The sequence below is a fragment of the Engystomops pustulosus genome, chromosome 11 (assembly GCF_040894005.1).
Source record: "Engystomops pustulosus chromosome 11, aEngPut4.maternal, whole genome shotgun sequence".
In the NCBI taxonomy this organism is placed as follows: Eukaryota; Metazoa; Chordata; class Amphibia; order Anura; family Leptodactylidae; genus Engystomops; species Engystomops pustulosus.
The window spans coordinates 10,705,474-10,718,651 of NC_092421.1; the positions used below are offsets into that span (position 1 = coordinate 10,705,474).

Sequence of the window (13,178 nt, forward strand, 5' to 3'; positions counted from 1 at the left end):
CGTCATCGGGGAGCGGCGATCCGTCGCCATGGTAACCTCGGGTCTCACGAAGACCCGAGGCTACTTCGGGTTAACCCATGCATTACAATGTGCTATCAGCACATTGTGATGTATGAGGAGTAAAATCCCCATATACTGCCATACTGCAGTATGGCAGTACATGATAGGATCGTGCAGACACCCTAGGGTTAAAGTACCCTAGGGAGTCTGAAAAGTACTAAAAATAAAAAGGAAAAAAAGTTTTAAAAAAAAAATTATAATAAAAAAACCCTAAAAACTCAAATCACCCCCCTTTCCCTAGAACTGATATAAATATAAATAAACAGTAAAAATCATAAACACATTAGGTATCGCTGCGTCCGAAAATGCCCGATCTATCAAAATATGATAACGGTTTTTCACTGCGTTTAATCCCGTAACGGAAAATCGCGCCCAAAGTCGAAAATGGCACTTTTTTTGTCATTTAAAAAAATTAAAAATTCTATAAAAAGTGATCACAAGGTCGAACAGTCCTAAAATTTATAACATTGTAAACGTCATCAAAATCCGCAAAAAACGACACCACCCACAGCTCCGTACACCAAAGTATAAAAAAGTTATTAGCGCCAGAAGATGGCAAAATCCCCAAAAAAAATTTTGTACAGGAGGTTTTAATTTTTTTAAATGTATGAAAACATTATAAAACCTATACAAATTTGGTATCCCCGTAATCGCACAGACCCAAAGAATAAAGTAGACCTGTCATTTGGGGCACACAGTGAAATCCGTAAGATCCAAGCCCACAAGAAGACGGCACAAATGCGGTTTTTTACCAATATCACTGCATTTGGAATTTTTTTCCCGCTTCCTAGTACACGGCATGGAATATTCAATACCATCTCTATGAAGTGCAATTTGTTACGCAGAAAATAAGCCATCACACAGCTCTGTACATGGAAAAATAAAAAAGTTATGGATTTTTGATCATGGGGAGTAAAAAATGAAAAAACAAAAAAGGGCCAGGTCCTGAAAGGGTTAACTTGCTGGGTCGCATTGGGAGTGTCGTGACTCTGGAGAACACATCCAGAACTCCTGAGCATCGAGCGGTAAGCTTTAAAAACTTAGTAGCGCCTGATTGAGGTTTCTTTCAGTTTCCAACAGTAGAGTTGCATGTGCTGGACATTTTACTCTGTTTTAATCTTAGGGGAGAGGGAAAGTGTAGGAGAAGTGGCAGTAAAATGTAACTTTTATTAATTATAATTAAAATTAAAAGTAGAAAATAGTTGTGAACGAATTTTAACAAATAGGAAAAGTTCAAGGGATGTTTTTCCCCTTCCATGCAGAGACTGACCCCTATAAATTGACTTGCATGGATTCCCTTAAATTGAGGGATTTATTTGAGGGTATCGTGATCCAACTTCAAGGATATTATTAATGGTGTGATATCCAGTGTTGATTGTGTTTATACTTTGTTCCTCATTCACAGTGTAACAATGTTGTGACTTGTTAGTTTCACAGCCTCTTATTGTGGATAGTTAGTCTGTTATTTTGCAACAGTGTTTGTTATAAACCAGGCATGCACAGACTATTGTCCTGCACACACCGTGTATGACAGTTGCAGCGTCTGGTGTTATATTAGTGTGGCATCGATCCCAAATGTTTTAGGAACGATGTTCACACAGCTAGTTTTGCTGCTCAGCTACTGCTGTGTCCCTAAAGACAGTCAGTGTAGCGGGGGATTACTGCATTGATGTGTTAATGAACCAGCAGCACTATCTCACTCTTTCTGTAAGTGTCCGATCACTGTGTAAGATCGCGGCTGTTTCTCTCCTGCTGCTCTTATATCCTTATCTGTCACTAGGATCACTCGCTATTTCTGTGAGTGTCAGGTCACTGTGTATGATTCCAGCTTAACTATTTCTCTCCTGCTGCTCCTATATCTTAGTCTAACACTGGATTCTCTCACTGCATTTCCCTCTTAGCATATGTAGAACTTTCCCTAGTAATACCCTACGGCCGTTTCGCCGCCATGTTGCGGCTTCATCTGGGGGCCCCCAGATAAGAGGCTGTGAAACTAACAAGTCGCAACATTGTTACACTGTGAATGAGGAACAAAGTATAAACACAATCAACACTGGATATCACACCATTAATAATATCCTTGAAGTTGGATCACGATACCCTCAAATAAATCCCTCAATTTAAGGGAATCCATGCAAGTCAATTTATAGGGGTCAGTCTCTGCATGGAAGGGGAAAAACATCCCTTGAACTTTTCCTATTTGTTAAAATTCGTTCACAACTATTTTCTACTTTTAATTTTAATTATAATTAATAAAAGTTACATTTTACTGCCACTTCTCCTACACTTTCCCTCTCCCCTAAGATTAAAACATACGTAACTTTGGTGGTGCACACCTGGCAGGAGATATATAATTAGAAGGAAAGAAAGAAAGATACAACGTTCATAAACTAATATTCTTCTGATATATCGGTCTGTTGGACATTTTACTCTGTATCCACAGGTTGGCGACTTACCGTAACTTAGATCTGACCTTTAGTCAGACTAGGGTTCTGGAGGTAGGTCCCCTATAATACCCCTAGCTTTGGCGCATTAGTCTCCTTCTCTCTTATATGCATATTTTTTTCACTGTACAGATTGAATGTAAAAAGGATTCAGACCAAAATCCCAAGCTTAGGTAAGTCCTATAGCAGTGATGGAGAACCTTTTAGAGACCGAGTGCCCAAACTACAACTAAAATCCACGTATTTACCGTGAAGTGCCAACATGGTATTTTAAGCAGTAACTTATCGCTACCTCTTCTTCCACATATTTAAATCGTATCAGCCCCTAAGGCCACCAATACAGATGAAAGAAGGAGGGAAAATTCAGACTGTATCATTGTAGCTTTTGCTCCAGAGGAAGAATGAAGGGCCTAGCATGAGGACCTCCAAAGATAATGCAGCCCCTTCCACACCTTCTTACTTTTCCCGCAGTTCCTAACAGCCAATGGAGTGTTGCTTTAAAATAGTGCTGAGAGCAGCATCTCTTAAGTTTCCTGGGACTACAGGAAGATTTGGTGGATTTGTTCCTTTCTGGTGAACTCTGTCCGGGGGTGAGAACCTGAGTGCCCACAGAAATGGCTCTGAGTGCCACCTCTGGCACCCGTGCCATAGGTTCGCCACCACTGTCCTATAGGATTCATTAGATACAAGACATTGAAAGGATGGAGGAGGAGGGGCTGCTCCTAACCCATGCTACTATTTCATCTCCTCCGAACTCCAACATTTTTGAGGGTGGGGGCAGGTGGATGCGTCGGGGCCAGTTACCGCCCTGCTTGCATCAGTGGCCTCCCATAGGTTGCAGCGCTCGTCAATTTCCGTCAGCTCCATAGAGATTAATGGAGCAGAACGGTCATGTGCGGCCGTCTACTCCATCAATCTGATGGAGCGATGAGGGGTCCGACAGTTTTTGTGATCTGTGGGGGTTTTAGACACAAATTCTGCATTTTGCAATTTGTACAAGATGTCCAAACAATAGGTAGAATCCAGTTTTGAAGTGGCTATTTTTGAGACTTATTTATAACATCAACTGGTATATAGGGGTCTCTATATGAATTTACAGAATGACCTGATATACACTGATATCTAGGTTTGCACCACGGAAGGTGAACTTTTCCACATTTCCATTTGAACTCAACATTTGGATAAATTTGTAATTCCTGTGATCGCACCGACCCAAAGAATGAAGTAAACATCTCAAATGCAAGCCCACAAGAAAATGTTGCAAATGCATTATTTCACTAATCTCATGAATATTAAATACTGTCACTCTAAAGTGCAATTTTTTACGCAGAAAACAAGTCCTCACACAGCTGGAAAAGTTATAGATTTTTGAAGGCGGGGAGTGAAAAATGGAAACGCAAAAAACAAAAGAAAAAAGGCCTAGTCATTAAAGGGATAATGGCACACAGTCCAAGGATGCAGCAGGTCACACACTGTGGAGCTTATTTACTAAGAGTTTGCCGCTGCACTTTCGTCAGTTTTTCAGTAGTTTTCGGGGTTTGCGTCGTTGTGACAGGTATTTAACTGGGGATTGTGTTGCACGCGATCGGATTGTGCCGCGGCTGCGCTGCTTCCATGCGAGGGGGGGTGTGCGGGCCGTCAGACGATCCGACTGATTCGGACTGAGCGCAGGATTTAACTTTCAAATTGTGTTGCAAGATCAAGAACTCACCTACACCGGAAAGAAGATGGTGAACTTTGTCAGACCTGAGCGGGGGAGTGTCACATGCAGGATATCGGGCGCACAATCTTAGTGACTCCCCGCACAGTGCTTTATACACAGAAAGTGCGCTTTCCGTGGACCAGGTAAGTAAATGTGCCCCTGTAAGCGTTCCTCTCTACAGTACAACCAAGGCGGTGAATGGGTTGGCTTTGGATCTTGAACCTCGGCTCTAGTCCTTGGGTAAGGGGCTGACTAGTAGGAGCCAAGATGGGTTCTGGAGAACTATCAGGTCCCCATTGCTTTAGCTAACTCATCATACCTTGCAGGGGGCTTCGGATAAAGTTTATATAAGGAAGCTCATTACAAGGCACCAGTCTTACTGCTACTGCTGTCCCCCTCAGGGGGACCCCTATAGACTACACCCAAATTTATGCTTTAACTCCAATAAAGGACTGGAGTGGGAATTCTCTGGTGAGTGCTGGATATAACTTCTTGGAAGTTGTAGGGGGTTCACAAGGCCTTCTGTGACTGTGACAATTGAGTGGCCTCCTTGGACGACGGTACAACAGAGGAAGCAATGTCCTCTGGAAAACGAGGTGACATCCTGTGACCAAGGCCCCCAAACTGGAAGTACCGGAGAGGGCTCAGTATGTAGCTTCTGTTTTTGGTTTCTTGCTCCGGCCTCCAGGGGGTTGTCCATATTCATGGAAACCCCCTTTAAACACAATGGCGGAGCAGGAGCCATCATCTTCCTTCTGGTGTCATCTGGAAGTCACACACGGCCATGAAGAAGGGGATACTCTGAAGGGGGGGGGGTGAGTGGGCACTACAGAAAGACTACTGGGGCACCAGAATGGGGCATTGTGAGTGAGGGGGCAATGACAGCAGAAAGGGGCAGTAGAGCGATTTGGCAAGTTCTGTGCAGCGCTGCGTAATCTGTGTGCGCTATATAAATAAAGAATTATTATTATTACTATGTGTGGGCCACCTATAGGAGGGTTAGACCATCATTTACCTGAAGATAAATGACCAACCCAAAATGGTCTCCACATCTTGTGCTACAAGAAAATGGCAGCCGGGTTGCGGTTCCTTTGTTTTATTTTTCCTACATTCGGGATTATCCTCAAAGAAGCTGTCGCCATGTTGGATACTGGCGCTGCCCGGACTCCGTGTACAGCAGTAAGCCAATCACAGGGCACAGCTGAATCACGTGTACGCCAGGAGGCCGGAAGTAATCGTTTAGTCCGGTAGGACTGTTTCCGGGACAGCACAGGATCGGTTGCTGGTGAGGAGAGAAGCGTCTGTGTGCGGTATGTACGGCAGAGCTGTGCCCGGGCTCATCACCTGCTCAGTGTCCGGGACCGGATGCGGGGGCCCAGGGGGCGGGGCTTCTTGTCTAGGACTCCAGGGATGAGGGCGCTGGACCTTGTCAGGAGGCGGCCATTGGCCACTGCCCGGCCTGTCACCCATCACTGGGACAGGAGAGAGCCCCCGTGCCCGGCCTGTCACCCATCACTAGGGCAGGAGACGCCCCACTACCCGGCCTGTCACCCCTAGGAGAGGAGAGCCCCCACTACCCGGCCTGTCACCCATCACTAGGACAGGAGAGACCCCACTGCCCGGCCTGTCACCCATCACTAGCACAGGAGGCACCCCACTGCCCGGCCTGTCACCCATCACTAGGACAGGAGAGACCCCACTGCCCGGCCTGTCACCCATCACTAGGACAGGAGAGACCCCACTGCCCGGCCTGTCACCCATCACTAGGACAGGAGACGCCCCACTGCCCGGCCTGTCACCATCACTAGGACAGGAGAGACCCCACTGCCCGGCCTGTCACCCATCACTAGGACAGGAGAGACCCCATTACCCGGCCTGTCACCCATCACTAGGACAGGAGAGACCCCACTGCCCGGCCTGTCACCCATCACTAGGACAGGAGAGACCCCACTGCCCGGCCTGTCACCCATCACTAGGACAGGAGAGACCCCATTACCCGGCCTGTCACCCATCACTAGGACAGGAGACGCCCCACTGCCCGGCCTGTCACCCATCACTAGGACAGGAGAGACCCCACTGCCCGGCCTGTCACCCATCACTAGGACAGGAGAGACCCCACTGCCCGGCCTGTCACCCATCACTAGGACAGGAGAGACCCCACTGCCCGGCCTGTCACCCATCACTAGGACAGGAGAGACCCCACTGCCCGGCCTGTCACCCATCACTAGGACAGGAGAGCCCCCACTACCCGGCCTGTCACCCATCACTAGGACAGGAGACGCCCCACTGCCCGGCCTGTCACCCATCACTAGGACAGGAGAGACCCCACTGCCCGGCCTGTCACCCATCACTAGGACAGGAGAGACCCCACTGCCCGGCCTGTCACCCATCACTAGGACAGGAGACGCCCCACTGCCCGGCCTGTCACCCATCACTAGGACAGGAGAGACCCCATTGTCCGGCCTGTCACCCATCACTAGGACAGGAGAGACCCCATTGTCCGGCCTGTCACCCATCACTAGGACAGGAGAGACCCCATTGTCCGGCCTGTCACCCATCACTAGGACAGGAGAGACCCCATTGTCCGGCCTGTCACCCATCACTAGGAAAGGGGACGCCCCACTGCCCGGCCTGTCACCATCACTAGGACAGGAGAGACCCCACTGCCCGGCCTGTCACCCATCACTAGGACAGGGGACGCCCCACTGCCCGGCCTGTCACCCATCACTAGGACAGGAGAGACCCCACTGCCCGGCCTGTCACCCATCACTAGCACAGGAGACGCCCCACTGCCCGGCCTGTCACCCATCACTAGGACAGGAGACGCCCCACTGCCTGGCCTGTCACCCATCACTAGGACAGGAGAGACCCCACTGCCCGGCCTGTCACCCATCACTAGGACAGGAGACGCCCCACTGCCTGGCCTGTCACCATCACTGGGACAGGAGAACCCCCCCGTGCCCGGCCTGTCACCCATCACTAGCACAGGAGAGACCCCACTGCCCGGCCTGTCACCCATCACTAGGGCAGGAGAGACCCCATTGCCCGGCCTGTCACCCATCACTAGGACAGGAGAGACCCCATTGCCCGGCCTGTCACCCATCACTAGGACAGGAGACGCCCCACTGCCCGGCCTGTCACCCATCACTAGGACAGGAGACGCCCCACTGCCCGGCCTGTCACCCATCACTAGGACAGGAGACGCCCCACTGCCCGGCCTGTCACCCATCACTAGGACAGGAGAGACCCCACTGCCCGGCCTGTCACCCATCACTAGGACAGGAGACGCCCCACTGCCCGGCCTGTCACCCATCACTAGGACAGGAGAGACCCCACTGCCCGGCCTGTCACCCATCACTAGGACAGGAGAGACCCCACTGCCCGGCCTGTCACCCATCACTAGGACAGGGGACGCCCCACTGCCCGGCCTGTCACCCCTAGGAGAGGAGAGCCCCCACTACCCGGCCTGTCACCCATCACTAGGACAGGGGGCGCCCCACTGCCCGGCCTGTCACCCATCACTAGGACAGGAGAGACCCCACTGCCCGGCCTGTCACCCATCACTAGGACAGGGGACGCCCCACTGCCCGGCCTGTCACCCATCACTAGGACAGGAGAGACCCCACTGCCCAGCCTGTCACCCATCACTAGGACAGGAGAGACCCCACTGCCCGGCCTGTCACCCATCACTAGGACAGGAGACGCCCCACTGCCCGGCCTGTCACCCATCACTAGGACAGGAGATGCCCCACTGCCCGGCCTGTCACCCATCACTGGGACAGGAGACGCCCCACTGCCCGGCCTGTCACCCATCACTAGGACAGGAGATGCCCCACTGCCCGGCCTGTCACCCATCACTAGGACAGGAGAGACCCCACTGCCCGGCCTGTCACCCATCACTAGGACAGGAGAGACCCCACTGCCCGGCCTGTCACCCATCACTAGCACAGGAGACGCCCCACTGCCCGGCCTGTCACCCATCACTAGGACAGGAGAGACCCCACTGCCCGGCCTGTCACCATCACTGGGACAGGAGAGCCCCCCCGTGCCCGGCCTGTCACCCATCACTAGGGCAGGAGAGACCCCACTACACGGCCTGTCACCCATCACTAGGGCAGGAGAGACCCCACTGCCCGGCCTGTCACCCATCACTAGGACAGGGGACGCCCCACTGCCCGGCCTGTCACCCATCACTAGGGCAGGAGAGACCCCACTGCCCGGCCTGTCACCCATCACTAGGACAGGGGATGCCCCACTGCCCGGCCTGTCACCCATCACTAGGACAGGAGACGCCCCACTGCCCGGCCTGTCACCATCACTAGCACAGGAGAGACCCCACTGCCCGGCCTGTCACCCATCACTAGGGCAGGAGAGACCCCACTGCCCGGCCTGTCACCCATCACTAGGGCAGGAGAGACCCCACTGCCCGGCCTGTCACCCATCACTAGGGCAGGAGAGACCCCACTGCCCGGCCTGTCACCCATCACTAGGGCAGGAGAGACCCCACTGCCCGGCCTGTCACCCATCACTAGGGCAGGAGAGACCCCACTGCCCGGCCTGTCACCCATCACTGGGACAGGAGAGCCCCCCCCGTGCCCGGCCTGTCACCCATTACTAGGGCAGGAGAGACCCCACTGCCCGGCCTGTCACCCATCACTAGCACAGGAGGCACCCCACTGCCCGGCCTGTCACCCATCACTAGGACAGGAGAGACCCCACTGCCCGGCCTGTCACCATCACTAGGACAGGAGAGACCCCACTGCCCGGCCTGTCACCCATCACTAGGACAGGAGAGACCCCACTGCCCGGCCTGTCACCCATCACTAGCACAGGAGAGACCCCACTGCCCGGCCTGTCACCCATCACTAGGACAGGAGAGACCCCACTGCCCGGCCTGTCACCCATCACTGGGACAGGAGACGCCCCACTGCCCGGCCTGTCACCCATCACTAGGACAGGAGAGACCCCACTGCCCGGCCTGTCACCCATCACTGGGACAGGAGACGCCCCACTGCCCGGCCTGTCACCCATCACTAGGGCAGGAGAGCCCCCCCCCGTGCCCGGCCTGTCACCCATCACTAGGGCAGGAGAGACCCCACTGCCCGGCCTGTCACCCATCACTAGGACAGGAGAGACCCCACTGCCCGGCCTGTCACCCATCACTGGGACAGGGGGCGCCCCACTGCCCGGCCTGTCACCATCACTAGCACAGGAGGCACCCCACTGCCCGGCCTGTCACCCATCACTAGGACAGGAGAGACCCCACTGCCCGGCCTGTCACCCATCACTGGGACAGGAGACGCCCCACTGCCCGGCCTGTCACCCATCACTAGGGCAGGAGAGACCCCACTACACGGCCTGTCACCCATCACTAGGGCAGGAGAGACCCCACTGCCCGGCCTGTCACCCATCACTAGGACAGGGGACGCCCCACTGCCCGGCCTGTCACCCATCACTAGGGCAGGAGAGACCCCACTGCCCGGCCTGTCACCCATCACTAGGACAGGGGATGCCCCACTGCCCGGCCTGTCACCCATCACTAGGACAGGAGACGCCCCACTGCCCGGCCTGTCACCATCACTAGCACAGGAGAGACCCCACTGCCCGGCCTGTCACCCATCACTAGGGCAGGAGAGACCCCACTGCCCGGCCTGTCACCCATCACTAGGGCAGGAGAGACCCCACTGCCCGGCCTGTCACCCATCACTAGGGCAGGAGAGACCCCACTGCCCGGCCTGTCACCCATCACTAGGGCAGGAGAGACCCCACTGCCCGGCCTGTCACCCATCACTAGGGCAGGAGAGACCCCACTGCCCGGCCTGTCACCCATCACTGGGACAGGAGAGCCCCCCCCGTGCCCGGCCTGTCACCCATTACTAGGGCAGGAGAGACCCCACTGCCCGGCCTGTCACCCATCACTAGCACAGGAGGCACCCCACTGCCCGGCCTGTCACCCATCACTAGGACAGGAGAGACCCCACTGCCCGGCCTGTCACCATCACTAGGACAGGAGAGACCCCACTGCCCGGCCTGTCACCCATCACTAGGACAGGAGAGACCCCACTGCCCGGCCTGTCACCCATCACTAGCACAGGAGAGACCCCACTGCCCGGCCTGTCACCCATCACTAGGACAGGAGAGACCCCACTGCCCGGCCTGTCACCCATCACTGGGACAGGAGACGCCCCACTGCCCGGCCTGTCACCCATCACTAGGACAGGAGAGACCCCACTGCCCGGCCTGTCACCCATCACTGGGACAGGAGACGCCCCACTGCCCGGCCTGTCACCCATCACTAGGGCAGGAGAGCCCCCCCCCGTGCCCGGCCTGTCACCCATCACTAGGGCAGGAGAGACCCCACTGCCCGGCCTGTCACCCATCACTAGGACAGGAGAGACCCCACTGCCCGGCCTGTCACCCATCACTGGGACAGGGGGCGCCCCACTGCCCGGCCTGTCACCATCACTAGCACAGGAGGCACCCCACTGCCCGGCCTGTCACCCATCACTAGGACAGGAGAGACCCCACTGCCCGGCCTGTCACCCATCACTGGGACAGGAGACGCCCCACTGCCCGGCCTGTCACCATCACTAGCACAGGAGGCACCCCACTGCCCGGCCTGTCACCCATCACTAGGACAGGAGAGACCCCACTGCACGGCCTGTCACCCATCACTAGGACAGGAGAGACCCCACTGCCCGGCCTGTCACCCATCACTAGGACAGGAGACGCCCCACTGCCCGGCCTGTCACCCATCACTAGGACAGGAGAGACCCCACTGCACGGCCTGTCACCTGCTTCAATGGGCCTGTCTAGAAGGAGGAGGAGAGATTTTGCGGTTGCTTCTGCAGTAATTTTGTGCTTGTGCAGGAGACTTTTCCCCTGCGGACTGGACGCTCTTCTGGCTTTGCCTTTCTGCAGGTTTTATAGTTTTCCCTCAGTGACTGCTCCCCTGGGTGCTGGATAGTTTGATCATGTGTGAGGTGCGGAGCTGTGTATGTACCCCCAACCACATTTATATGTGAGCAAAGATGGTCCTGCAGCGGAGGAGCTTTGGGTCCTGGATGGAGGTCCCTGCGGCCTTCTGATACCTTCGGAGTTGCTGCAGCACTGATATTCCTCGTGGTTTCTGCCCAGATACTGCGCAGGGGATGGAGCGTTTTGCTTCTTTCCATTGTCCCTTTCTGTTTCTCTGAATATGAAATTAGTGCGACTTCTGGTCCTCAAGGGGTTTTTGAGGCAAATGTGACAGATTGTGGAAATAATATTTTCAGAAGTCTTGTGATAACTGCAGCAGGTTTGAAAGTAGAATGGAAGAACTTGTTGAATGTGTTCTGGGCTTGTTCCACGCACCCAGGGCGTCTCTGCTGCAGCTGTGATTGACGGCTTGCTCTGCTGCGTTAATTCCTTTGGCTGTGCTGTGCTTTATGGAAAGCTGGGTGGTGTCATCTTGTTTCTGAGCTGGGTCGCAAGCGTCCTTGAAGTGATCTACGGCCTAATTAGTCAGCTGCTGGGGCGGCATCCAGGAATTCCATGAAGGCGCCTTGCCCACAAGCATTTTTCTTGTGCGAGTCCATTGCGATCTGTCATTTTATTGCTCTGACACTTAGCTGTTCAATGGATCTTTTCACACAACTGTTTTTTGTCTCTGTTTCGATGCATCAAAAGTAGAGCATGTCCTACATTCATACGAATCTGAGGAAAAAACATGTCCCTTATAGTCTATGCTTCAAAAACAACTGACCTCACTAGGATGCATCGTGATGCGGTCAGGTTTTCCTGCACGAATTTCCAGGAAGAAACTGAGAGCAGAGAAAATCTGACAGGGGTGAAGGATGTCTCTGTGCTACAAAAATATCACTTTGTTGCATCGCAATCAGACTGAACTCTGAGCTATGAAAAGCCACGAACACAAACTGCCTAAAATCTGCTGATACCCATATGATTTTCTACACGGTTCATGGGCTTGGATATACTGGTCTCTTGTTACTTCTTCCTCTTATGATACATTTGGATTTTGATCCTCGCTTAATTTTTTGACTATTCTTTGCCTTTGATTTTGTACCTCACCATCATCTTGGTTTTGCCTCGGTTGTCCTGACTCTTCCTGTGTCTGGTAATCTCTGTGTCTTCCTCTATCTTTGATTTGTAAACTGTTCTGGGCACATACTTTAAGTAGGGAACATCAACCAGATCTGTCCATGCAGAGACGGGGGGGTACTTGGTTAGCGATGGGTGACCGGGCCGTGACTTATCTTCTTGTCTTTCCCTGCAGGTGCTGTCTGTACTGGACCCTCACAAGACAATGGTGCGTTCCCCTACTGATCCATCAAAGATGAATGAGAACAAAAACCTCAAGATACTGAACCTCACCCTTGAGATCATCTGCCTACTGACCGGAGAGGTGAGGGATTCTGGGAAGTAAGTCACATGACATAACTAAAAATGCAAAAAAAACGGAATGGAAACTGGAAATGATATAACCCAACGCTGCAGTGAGGGATTCTGGGAGTGTATGTCTTATTGTCTGTCTGTAAACAGGATTACACAGTAGTAAAGAAGACGTCTTCAGAATGTGTGAGCGAGGAAGCAGAAGGACTCGGCGGCATACCGACTCCCATTATGGTACCACCTTCTCTATCACATGACAAAGACAACGGGCAGAAGATCCTGGAGATCACCAACAAGATCATCAAGCTGCTGTGCGGAGAGGTGAGCGCCGCGGGCGCTGCCTGGAGATGGAGGGGGGGGGGGGGTCACGTTCCTTTAACAAAGTCTTAATACATCCCGTGAATTCATGTTTTACACAGAGTCATTTGGAAGATCAGAATGAGGACTATAAGGATGTCACAACGGAGGAGCAGCAGCCCCTGACCTCCCCAGGTAAAGTGAATGTACCCTATAGACTATATGAGAGCAGGACACCTCAGTACTCATCATCTGACTGCTGGAAAGTGATCAGTTGCTGTGTG

General features: G+C 53.3%; 1 protein-coding gene across 1 annotated transcript in view; it reads left to right on the forward strand.

Moving 5' to 3' along the window:
- Nucleotides 1–5,394: 5,394 nt before the first annotated feature.
- LOC140106173 (uncharacterized) overlaps nt 5,395–13,178 on the forward strand; it is a 33,831-nt gene continuing 26,047 nt past the window's right edge. The window contains exons 1-4 of the mRNA XM_072130447.1: nt 5,395–5,516; nt 12,482–12,610; nt 12,748–12,918; nt 13,017–13,089. Coding sequence (XP_071986548.1) covers nt 12,512–12,610; nt 12,748–12,918; nt 13,017–13,089 — 343 coding nt within the window. The 5' untranslated portion in view covers nt 5,395–5,516; nt 12,482–12,511. The remainder of the gene's footprint in view (nt 5,517–12,481; nt 12,611–12,747; nt 12,919–13,016; nt 13,090–13,178) is intronic.